Source organism: Phalaenopsis equestris, unplaced genomic scaffold (genome assembly GCF_001263595.1).
Source record: "Phalaenopsis equestris unplaced genomic scaffold, ASM126359v1 Scaffold000313, whole genome shotgun sequence".
Lineage (NCBI taxonomy): Eukaryota > Viridiplantae > Streptophyta > Magnoliopsida > Asparagales > Orchidaceae > Phalaenopsis > Phalaenopsis equestris.
Genome location: NW_018164755.1, coordinates 262,752 through 275,273, shown reverse-complemented (window position 1 = coordinate 275,273; position 12,522 = coordinate 262,752). Strand labels below are relative to the sequence as shown.

Sequence of the window (12,522 nt, the reverse complement as noted above, 5' to 3'; positions counted from 1 at the left end):
TGAAATAATTTTGTGTTAATTTAATAAAAATAATATTCGATAAGCTTTCATATGAATTCTATGTTGACACTGATGCATTTAGAACATTTTTACATATTATAAATAGATACCTGCAATTAAAGTATGAGTGCACGTATATTTTTCTTACGATACATGTAATGCTATGATCATACTATGCTACATTTGATTATACATATGATATGAATTTCTTGCAAATATTCTTTTTTTTATGTTTCATGCTTATGTCTATGATACTTGTAATGCCTGATAAATGCTTGGTGCAGGAGTGATGATTTAAATGTCACAAGGACTGTTAGGAGTTAGACTATTATATAAGTGCTTGCAAGTATATTATGCAGGGATATAACATTCCTAACTCTTGATTTTTATATAGGGACGAAACTTTGGGAACTATTGGAATTAGGGGTGAAAGAACGTGGGTATCAAGGGGGGGTTTCGATAATTGTTATGTTGGGAGAAGTCCAACATTTATTGATAGTTTTTAAGACTTTTGGGGCAGGGTGATGGTCAATGATAAAATAACATGAAAATAGTTGAAACCTATACATTAAACAAGTGATATTATTATGATATGACCACCATGAAATGATATTTCTAAGAAAATATACTATAAACATGCTTTTATTTATGATTTTATGTTTACGACCTGCATGTTACACTATAGTTGATTTTTATACTACCTCTATCTGCTCTCTTTTCATGTTTTTTATTATACTAGCTTGCTATGACTTATGTGTAGACATGGATAGTTTCATACGAGCATGCACATTGTTTCTTTTTCATGTATAAAATCTTATGTTAGCTCTGATTATTTTTCTGAGCTCGTTATTGCTCATTCTTCATTGTTACGTTCTAGGTAGGGGCAACGAGCACCGGGACGAGTAGCCAGGTGTGTCTTTGTATAGCTTTTGCACAAGAATTTTGGGAGTATTGTACATATGTCTTGAGTCGGTATTTTGGCAACGAGCACAGGGGTGAGTAGTTAGGTGTTTTTTTGTATGGCTTTTGAACAAGAATTTTGGGAGATTTGAACATATGTTTTTGGTTCATATTTTTTTTTATTATATTGGATTTAGTAACTCTATATAATTTTCATGTTTTAGATGATATGATTTCAATGCTTTCAAATATATAAAATGCAATATATCACGTATTTTGCGGCGATCGAGTTAGTCTAATTCATCACCGACTGTGTTCTGATTATGAATGTCATTACGAGTGCTAGTGAGAGTTGGTATGACCAAATTGTCAGCCTCTGTCGCACCATGAGTGACCCTATCATGGGGGTAGTTGGGGTGTGACAATAACACACCAATATAATCCCCAAAACACTCACAAAATCACCACCACTACCAACCAGAGCATTACTACATAACCACAAAGCCAGAAGTATTTCAAATAATTTTTACATGCTATCAACACCACCACCATATTTCAGGAAACAATTAGCAGAGCTGTAGAACCACCCAAATCCATCAACCAAATAGAGCAAAGAGAAGTCAAGTTTCATGAAACCAAATAGAGCACATAGAGCTCATTAAAATCACAAAATTCAACATCACAACACAACCATCAATTGAATAGAGCATGGATAACCCAAATCCATCAACCGAATAAAGCACAAGGCACCCAAGAAAGTTACAAAATCCAACGTCACAACACATCCACCTGTAAACCGTCAACTGAAAATAGAGCACAAAGAATCCAAACTATCATCGAGCACAAAGAACTAAAAAGATTCGCAAAATCAAAATGCTCGAATATGCAATGGTAGAGAATACCTTTGGGCGACAGAGAGCAAATGATCCAAATGGAGCCGAAAAACTGAGGGGAGAGGGAAATACAAACTCACCGCAACAACTATCAGAACCAAACGAAACCAACCCTAGCCACCGGAGCCACAGAGGAGAGAGTCGAATAACAAAGGGGAGAGGGAGAAGAAAGACAAGCTCACCATAACAACCACTGGAACCAAAGGAAGAAGACAGAACCTTAGCCAACAGAGCCATAGAGGGGACAGCGGGTCAGGAGAGTGAAGGCGAGCGAGGATCCGGGGCAGGGGGGTGTCTGTGTGTAAAAATGATAACGAAAAAATGTGGGCAACGGGCTTATCGCTAAATGCGGCCTCACCGCAACATCCAAACAAACCTTTTGCCATTTCCCCACCACACCAACGCAAAAACGCTCGCCAAATGGCCCCTTAAGCATATGCATTAAGAAGCCATTGACATAATGAATGTTTAGAGTGTGCTAATTGAGGGCATCGGGCTTATCCCAAAACGTGGGCAGCGGGATAATCCCAAAACACGGCCTCACCGCAACAACCAAACAAAACATTCGGCATATCCCCACTGCACCGCGACAAAAATGCTACGCCGGCCCCTTAAGCTTGTGCATCAAGTAGCCATTGACATAATGAATGCCCAGAGTGTAATAATTTAGGGCATGCTAATTTTATTTCTAAATCTTTTTACTCGTCTCTCCAATCGATAATCAATGTTACATGTGCCCCTCTTTTTTTTTTTTTTTTTGAAATTACTTATATTTCATTTTTAAGCTTTCACTTATTTGATTGTGGTTAACATGTAATGTCATATATAACAACGTGAGTGACAACAATAATTTTAAAAAACTCATGTGAGATATCTTAGTTACTAGAAGTAAGGGTGATTAACCCAACCCTTTTTTTCAGAGCACAACAATAGTACAAGAACAAATTGCTTAGTTTTTATTGTTGATTAGTATTGAAGAGAATGTCATAATTTTGTGGTTAGAAGAATATATGAGAAACATGAAGCTGAAATGCATAGTTAATCAATGTTTGTTAAAAATAAAATTGAATTTGATTTTTTTAATTGTGAAACATGCTGAATCCAAGTATCTTGAACTACTTTAATTATGATGAAGACTTGCATCATAAATTTTTGTTGTCAAATGTGAAAAAGCAAAAAAAAAAGAAAAAGCTCTTTATTTGTACTTTTTGCATAAATTCTTTCTTATATTATACATTTGGAAAACTTACCCTTTTCTAATTTCATGCAGACACAAGGCTTCTCTTTTGGTGAGCTTGGCAAAGGATTCACGGGTGCGTCTGAGCTATGCTGACTGCAGGATTTGTTAAAAATGAGATTGAGTACCTTTTTACCCATTATTTGAAATTCCAAATATATAATTTCTTAAAACTAAAATTTTTTTAATAAGTCACTGAAATGAGTACAACATTATTCAACTGCAAATACTTAGTGAAAAAAAAACTAAAATACATCATTAAAGGGATCTATAAAACCAACGATTTAGCATTCCTAGCATTTTGCTTCAAGTTTCATAAACCTTGGAGAGTTGCTCTCTCTCTCTCTCTCTCTCTCTCTCTCTTTATATATCTATATATATATATTTCTATATTTCCATTTCTCCTGGAGAATTAAAAGATTTGTTCTACACATTATTCTATACTAGAAATACTAACATCATAGTCATAAGAATGCCAATTTTAGTCACCCATATCCCTAACAATAGGATGATCATGATATGCTAATACATCTAGTGTATTTGGATCAATCATGTTGCATGCAATTGCAATGCCGATTACATTGTTTGGGCTAAGGTGGTGTGGCTTGGTGTTTGTCCACTGAAAGGAGGACAATTATTATTTGATCGTCTTTCTAAGAGGGCTAGGAGAGAATACATGTCTTAGTGGACAAGGTCAGCAAGTGTAATAAAAGTTCGAAGCCTAAAAAGTGTCAGCCAACACAAGAAACCCCAAAATTAGAAAAACCTCTAACCTTACGAATTTAGTGTGGATAACTTATTAATAAATTTATCTTGAAACTCTAAAAAATATTAATTAAACATATCTTGAAGTGTTTTGGTGAGTTTCATGTTTTTGGAGTTTATTTACTATATTTTTGAGATTTTAACATACACTAGTTTAGTCTGGACATTCTGGCACGAGCTATTCACATTATTGGAGTTTTAACCTCTAAAGGAAGTGTACTTTGAAGAGCTAGCCTCAAATAGTTATGGTTGGCAGAGAGGTAAACTTAACCATGGTGATGTAGGCATCATTTGTAGAGCTCATTCTTGTTATCTTTTCTCATACCAACAATATATCAAGTAATAGGTCTTATAGGAACATAATTATAGCCACGGTGCTGATAACAAACTACCAACTTGGTTGTAAATTTTAATCAATACAGGGTGCTTGGTTAATGTTATTTTGAAATGCTAATATGCAAAAATGAGTGTTAAAGGAACCGAACTGACACAAATATAGACCCCCTTACACAGTTTCTCAGATGAAACAATAAAAATTGAAGAAATTATAATTCTACAGATTTCCTTGGGCGAGGAACAGTAACAATATACTACGATGACCAATTTTGTTGTGGTTGACGCCCAGAAAACTCACAACATATTTTTTTTTTTTTTGACAGATTGCTTAATACTTTTCACAGTCATCTTAATATACCATGTTGCTATGAAATTCTTAATAGAGGGATAAGTGGTCATCATGAGGAGAGTGACTTGAGACAATCTCAGACTTGCTATATTCAAGCTGTAAGTGGTTTCTAGGGGGAGGTGCTCAACTTTGAGGTTCATGTGAGCTCAAGCTTTGAGATCTTGGAGAATATCAAAGCATTTCATCTAGGGACGGAAGTTGCCATGCCTTTTAGATTATTTTGTCCTTCGACTGAATACAAAAATAAGCTAATAAAAAATATGAACATATGGACATATTTTGCTTGGCTAATCATGAAAATGCCCAAGCTTGACCTCCATGTTGCTCTCCATAGAGTGACTGTTGATTAAAGGGGGAGGTCAATCGAGAAAAAAATCTATCTATAGCTACGAACCAGCCAAAATCATATGTAAAATGATTGGAAAGCTGATGGAAGCAAGTTTTATAAGAGAATTCTTGTATTCATAGTGGATCTCCAATATCGTGATGGTATGTAAACTGAATAAAAAAGGATGGATGTATTCAATTTGATCACAATTTGATCAAAAGATAGTTGTACAATGTTCATTCAAACATGATGGTCAACACTACTATCATATACACTATTATGAGTTTTTTGGATGCTTTTTTCATCATATCATCAAATACATATGACTAGGATGATGCCAAGATGACCACATTCATTAATGCGCATAAAATTCTTATTTGGATGGGATCTTAGAATAAGAGTGTAGGATATGATCTTGAAATAATTATTAGGATAGAATCTTGAAATATAATTACTCTCACAGATAAATTAATAGGATGGGATCTTAGAATAAGAGTCTAGGATAGGATCTTGAAATATAATTACTCTCACAGATAAATTAATAGATATTATAGTTTATAAAAAGATAAGGATCTTATGTATTCAAGATACTAATTTGGTTGCAAAAAGGCGAAGGAGATTGATAGCATTGGTTTTAAATTCTGGCATTTAAGTAGGAGTCACACTAGAAATAGTGTAGGTATATTTATAGATAAGTGTTTGAAAGATAATATTGTAATATTTAATAGAATTGGAGATATACTTATAGCACTAACGATTGTTGTTGATACTAAGATTTTAATGTTATAAGTGTTTATGCTCATATAGGTTCAAAAGAAAAATCTGGAATGACCTAGGAGAACTGATAGAAATGGTACCACTTGAATAAAGAATTTTTATTGCAGGAGATTTAAATAAACTTGTTGGTAGAGTGATAGAAGATTTTAGAAATATTAATGATGGCAACGGTTTTTGGAATTATTAATGGAAAATGCAGAACTATATTAGGTTTTGCTTTAGTGTATGATTTTGTTATTGCTAATATTTTATTTAAGAATAGAGATGTGCATAATATTACTTATAAGAATGGTTCTAATAAAACACAAATTGATTATTTTCTTATAAAAAAAAAGATCGTCAAAAATGTAAAGTTCTTAAGGTCATTTTAGTGAAAATTTAAATACTTAATATCGATTATTAGTTCTGAATTTTACGATAAGAGATGTAAGATGAAGATCATATTAAAATATTGTCATAGAATTATATGGGGGTACCTAAAAGACAAATAAGAATATTTGTATGAGTAAACTTCAAGATTTCAAGATGTGATGTTCATGAAATAGCTAATTCTATGCGGGGAAAGTTACAAACAATATTAAACAAGTGAAGAAAGATGTACTTGAAGAATTAAAAGGAAAATTTTTATAAATAAAAATAGTTGATGTAATAATAATGTGCAAGAAAAGATAGAATGTAAGAAATTATGTTAGAAAAATTGATTTAAATGTAAAAACTTAGAGAACTTGAAAAAAATATAAGGTGGCGCGTAGGGAGTTTAAGAGAATAATTTGTAACGTTAAAAATTCTGGTTTTAGTGATCTTTGTAATATATTAAATACTAAAGAATGTGAAAAAATATATGTATAAGCTAGACAAATAAATAGACAGAAAAGTAAATATTTAATTCAAGTAAAGTGTATTAATTATGAAAATCAAAAAGTATTTTTTTTATAAAAAGATTTTCAACATAGGGGGTGTGCTATTTTGATAAACTTTTCAATGTAATTTCTGAAAAAAAAATCAACCTTAGTGATCTTAATATCATTAATAAAAATAAAATATTTTATTTTTACCGTCGCATTAATAACCGTCGCATTAATAAAAAAAAAATTGAGAAGACTTTAAAGAAAGCCAAAGGTGGAAGATTAGTAGGACCTGATGATATTTCAATTAAAGTGTCAAAATATTTAGGAGATTTGAGAGTTTTTTTGCTTACTAAACTCTTTGGTATTGTCTTAAAACTAAAAATATGCCCGAGGAGTGGAGGAAGAGTATTTTTGTCCCCATTTTTAAGAATAAAGGGGATGCACAAGAGTGTGCAACTTGTAGAGGAATTAAGTTGATGCGTCATACTTTAAAATTATTGGAGAGGGTAATTGAAACATAGGTTAAGACGTGATACAAAGATTTCTCATAATCAATTTGGATTTATGTCGGGCAGGTCTACCATGGTAGCTATACATTATTGAGAGGTTTGATGGAGAAGCACAGTAACTATACATTATTGAGAGGTTTGATGGAGAAGCACAGAGAGAGTAAGGAGGATCTACAAATGATTTTTATTGATTTAGAAAAAGCTTACAATAAGGTTCCAAGAGAAGTCCTTTCAAGAGTTTTTAAGAATAAAGGTGTTGATATGAGATATATCCAATTCAGTAAAGATATGTATGATAGAGCTGTTACTTGTGCACGAACAGAAGGAGAAATGACAAAGTATTTTCCTATTTCAATTGGATTACATCAGGGATTGGCTTTACTCATATCATTTTGCTTTAGTTATAGATGCTCTCACTAGACATTTACAAGAAGATGTACCATAGTGTATGCTTTTCACTGATGATATCCTTCCTCTGGATAAGAATAGAGAAAGAGTTCAGGAAAAAACTTAATATGGAGGTTTGCATTGGAGTCTAAAGGCTTTTGTTTGAGTAGATCTAAAACTGAATACAAAGATATAATTTTATAGGTAGTAGCTCTAGTGACAGACTTGTAACTATGGGCGATCAAATTATTAAAAAGTGTGAACGTTTGTAGATATCTCAGGTCTATTATTCAGAGAATAGGGATATAGATGGGGATGTTATTTGTAGAATTCATGTTTGGTTGAAGTGGAGGATTGCATCGGGTCTATTGGGTGATAGAAAAGTACTGCTTAGACGTAAAGGAAAAATTTATAAGATGGTGGTGAGACCTGCAAAGCTCTATGGTGCAGAATGTTGGTCTTTAAAAGAGAAGCATAAAACAAAGTTAAGTATTACTAAGATGAGAATTCTTAGGTGGATATTGACTTCACACTTAGAGATAAAATGTGAAATGAATATATCCGTGATAGGGTTGATATAGCTCCAGTGGCGGACAAGATTAGAGAGTCATCTTAGATGGTTAGGTCGCGTTGGTCATCTGATGATCTGGTTAGGAGAGTAGATATTTTAGATTTGTCTTATTTCAAGAAAGGCAAGAGCATACCTAAAAAAAATTTGGGCATATTGTATAAAAATTGATCTTAATTTATTAGAATTAAATGAAAGTATAACTCTCAATTGGACATAATGGAGAAATAGAATTCATGTAGCCGACCCCACTTATTGGGAAAATGGCTTGTTGTTGTTGTTGGTGTTGATGTCATGCGTATTAAAGAGTGTTCAACATAGATTCAACACCTTGAGATTTGTGCAAGTGCACTATAATCTGTTTCAAGTTGTTGTGTGAGTGATTTTATTTTATATGCAGGCATTTTAAAATGATATAAGCATGATCAATAAATTCCAATTATTTTATGACTTGCATTTACATTTCAAAATATATTCTAGCTCCAATACATTTATCTTAAAATATTTGCAAATATTTTTAAAATCTGTAATTGTATTAGTAAATGTATCAAACATTATGTTATATTTTGAAAGGCAAAGTATTATGATCATTTTTTTTTTGCAAAAACCCGGAGATTAATTTTTTTAATTAAAACAAAAGGTACTAAAACCCAAAAAAGTACAATACAAACCCATGGGGGTTCATCACCAACATACAACTCAACACAAAATGGATCTCCAAAGGCAAAGTACTATGATCATATATGTGTGAGGATTCATATAAAATGCATTTTATGAATGCAATAAAATGTACTAACAACTTCAAAATCATAAACTTGCATGTGCTCCAACTAAAGTGCTATATGTTTTAACCAGTAGTTCGAGAATGTTGCATAGAAAAACTTAAAATCACGTTTAATTTACTTGCATGTGCTCCAGCCATAATAAAATGTTTTAATAACGGTTTAAGAATGTTGCAGGAGTTAAGGTTAGATTTGTACTCAAATAGCTTATTCTTTGAATTATGTTCAATCGTCCATTAAAAAAATTATGTTTATTTTTAAATTGATAACTCTCATGTTTTGAGATCATTTTTAAAATAATCAAGTTAAGCACACTCAAACAAGACACTATCTATAGATCAAAGTCAGAAGTCTAACTCAACTATAATCAGATTTCCTTTTAAGAATTGGAGCTGACGACTCTAATACTTATAATGTCCAAATAACAAATATAATGTTTGTAAGTCTAAATCACCTACTGCGATCCTTCTCCTTTGTTAGGATTAAAGTTGACGTGACTGATATTTTAGTTATATTTAAGTGTTAAATTACAAATGCATTGCAAACATGAGTATTTCAAATGTCTGAATCCTCGATGATAGTCATGTTGACTAAAAATCTTAACTATGGTCTCAATTTTTAAATCGAGTTTTTCAAATCAAAAGTTTGAAGTTGCAAACTAAAAAATCCAAGTTAAATTTAATCACTTAAAAGTTTTAAGCAAATTACATCCATACTCAGTTATAGTTTGTTGAAGGTAACTTTTGATTAACTTCAATTCACAAAAAATAGATATCACATCGAGTGTCTCACTATATTCATACTTAAAGCAATCTCATGCTTGTAAGGACGTGAACCAAGTCCTCTATTATTGTGGTTTGGTCCGATGACTTCCCAAAAATAACGGTTATGACCAGAGCCTTATGATCAAGGGGTTGCCACCAAATGATATCATTAAATTATGATTACTGATGTGGTCGGTATGTTCTCCAATAACATTATACCATTTAAGTTGTAGACAATAATAATGCATTTGATTGACACATTCTTTTCTTTACTTAAGGTCAAGGGCGGACCTAGGTAGGGTTCAAGGGGTAATTGTCCCTTCTCAAATTCAAATTTTTACTTATATGAGAGGGCAATTTGGTCTTTTGCCTCTTCTAAAATATTAGTTTTACCCTTCCTGAAATATCACTTTGCCATTCATTGTCTTAGCCCCTCCCACATTGAGTCTAGCAGGCAATTTTCCCTCCCTCAAAAAAGAAGCTGGTTTCGGCCCTGGTTAAGGTCGATTTAAATTTATCCTCTTAGACAAACATTCATCCTAGATTTACAAAGGTCTTTTGGATGACACAACCAATGGTTACTGACAATGATCTTTCAATTAGGTTAGGTCTACTACCTTCTCTGACTAAATAAATCATGGACAGCGATGACCTGGGGCAATAGAATCATGGGACCCTTATTGGGTTCATAACCATTTTCCCGCTATCTGCTTTAAGCTCAAGGTGATAAATCGACCAACCTAAAACTTGTGTGTGTTCTTACTATATGCTAAATATTCAAAATTAATGACTAGCCTTAATCGAAACTGCTCTTTCGTTACTGGGAGAGGTAATTAACCATGTCGGAAACCTCAAATTCTAGATCAAAAGAGTGCTCACAAAATGAGGCCTAAATCTTTGGGTATTGTCTTATCTACTATCTCATGTCATCTAAAAATTTGACTTGGAACTTCAAGATAAACTCCGTCACTCATATCACTCTTTTCTTCTTAAGGGAGGCCAGGGCATTGAATTTTCGGAGCCCATAGGCATCCTTCGTAGGAGTTTGCTAGCGCAAACACACTCAACTTTGGAGTAGTCCAATAAAACTCCAACTGTCAATTCAAACATGTGCTTCGCCTATTTGGCTTAAAGACATTATTATAGGAACATATTTTTCTCTCTTCTATTTTATTTTGGATATGAGATTAGGGTAGTTTTTACTCCCTTTTGTCCAAGAAGTCTACTAAGAGCCACTCATTGTCGATGCCTCTCTGTCCTGGCGATCACTCCTTGCATTCATTAGTCAATCTTATTGGATTTGGGATGATACAAACATATATTCTGAAACATGCCTTTAAATTTACTTGGTTTAAGTTCTTTCCACTTGAATTTATGATGCTTTAAATTGCTCCTTTTGAGCGACTTATCTTCTGTTTATTTGATTTGTTTTATTTTTTTATGTTTCTAAAATATGCTCATCAGCTGCGCACTTAATGATCTATTATTGGTTAGTTGCATAAGATTGTTTTTTACTTAACTTTTGATATCTATAGGTTAGGGTCTGGGATGCAATGGCATCGTCATCTTCCGGTTCCTCTTCCTGTGTAGGGATGGCTTCTGTTTCTGGCCCTCCTGTTGGTATGCAGTGTTATGATTCACTGTGCTATATTGCTAGTGGCATGACTGTAACGGCAATTGATTTGAGAACCATGAAGAGCGTTGCAACTATTTCTGTTCATTCCCCAAAGACATATTCTTTTGAGATGCTACCCTCAAAATGGTTACTTTGCACTGGTGGAGAAGATAAGTATGGATACATGCTTTTTCTATTAGATTGAAACGCCCAGTTTTTGAACACTGCTCCAGATATCTGATGTTATATGCCGTTGTTTTCTTGTCATCTGTGATCCAGGGCTATGCTGTGGGATATCAGGAAAAGTCAAGCGAAGCCTGCGCCTATTGCAGAGTTAGGACACACTGGTCCAGTCAAGTACCTGCATATGGACTCTTACAAAATAGTCACAGCAGGGCCATCTGATTGCTGTGTAAATGTTTGGGAAACTGACACAGGCAACCTGGCGAATGCACTGGACCTTTTTAACAAGCTCTCATTCCAAAATCCAACTGAAAAGCCTGTAGGATTTAGTGCCATGGCTGTGGATGGTTACAGGTTAGTGACCAGCTGCGGTGATCGGGGATGCGTGTCGGTCAGGGACTTCTCAAATTGTTCTATTCCTATTTCATCATCATCTTGTTCCAAAGTTGGTTCCAAGTTTTGGGAGGCGAATCATTGCTTAGATGCTTGATCTATGCCACCAAATGTACGTATCCAATTTTACAGATTTGTATAAAGGATGAACCATCATATTTCTCTTTGATTATTCTTGTGCTGGACTATTTTTCACTGCTCATTCCAATGTGAAGACCTGCACAGTTGCTGGTTTTGTCCTTCGTTATGATGTTCTTAGAAGGGGAAGAATAAGAAAGGATTACGCATCACTGAATTCTTGTTTTATTACCCCCAGCATATACGGAAAAAAATATTACATCAGTACTACGCACGTAGAGTAATATGCGTAGCGAATGAAATAACGCCACGACGCCCTGCGTGGAATGAAATAACGCCGCCACAGCCTGCGCGATAGAGAAAAAAAAACGGCGCAGTAACACGGAGAATATTCTCTCCCCCCCGTGTTATTCATGTATTATTATGTATTATTCATGTGTTATTGTGTCCTAGGAATATTCCTGGTGTTATAATAACACAATAACACATCAATAACACACAATGACACATAAATAACACGGGGAAGAATATTCTCCGTGTTACTGCGTCGTTTTTTTTCTGTCGGGAATATTCCCGGTGTTATTCAAGTGTTATTGTGTGTTATTCATGTGTTATTGTATCCTGAGAATATTCTTGGTGTTATAATAACACAATAACACATCAATAACACATGAATAACACGCAATAACAAATGAATAACACGCAAAAACACATGAATAACACGCAATAACACATGAATAACGCGCAATAACACATGAATAACACAGGAGGGAATATTCCCCGTGTTACTGCGCCGTTTTTTTTGCTCTA

At 33.8% G+C, this 12,522-nt stretch overlaps 1 protein-coding gene across 1 annotated transcript in view; it reads left to right on the top strand.

Moving 5' to 3' along the window:
• Positions 1-11,962, top strand: part of LOC110025608 (F-box/WD repeat-containing protein 1A-like) — a gene marked incomplete at its 5' end in the record, with an annotated part of 48,387 nt that extends 36,425 nt beyond the window's left edge. Inside the window, 3 exon segments of the mRNA XM_020726186.1 lie at positions 3,064-3,106; positions 10,979-11,232; positions 11,338-11,962. Coding sequence (XP_020581845.1) covers positions 3,064-3,106; positions 10,979-11,232; positions 11,338-11,731 — 691 coding nt within the window.
• Between the last annotated feature and the right edge of the window lie 560 nt (positions 11,963-12,522).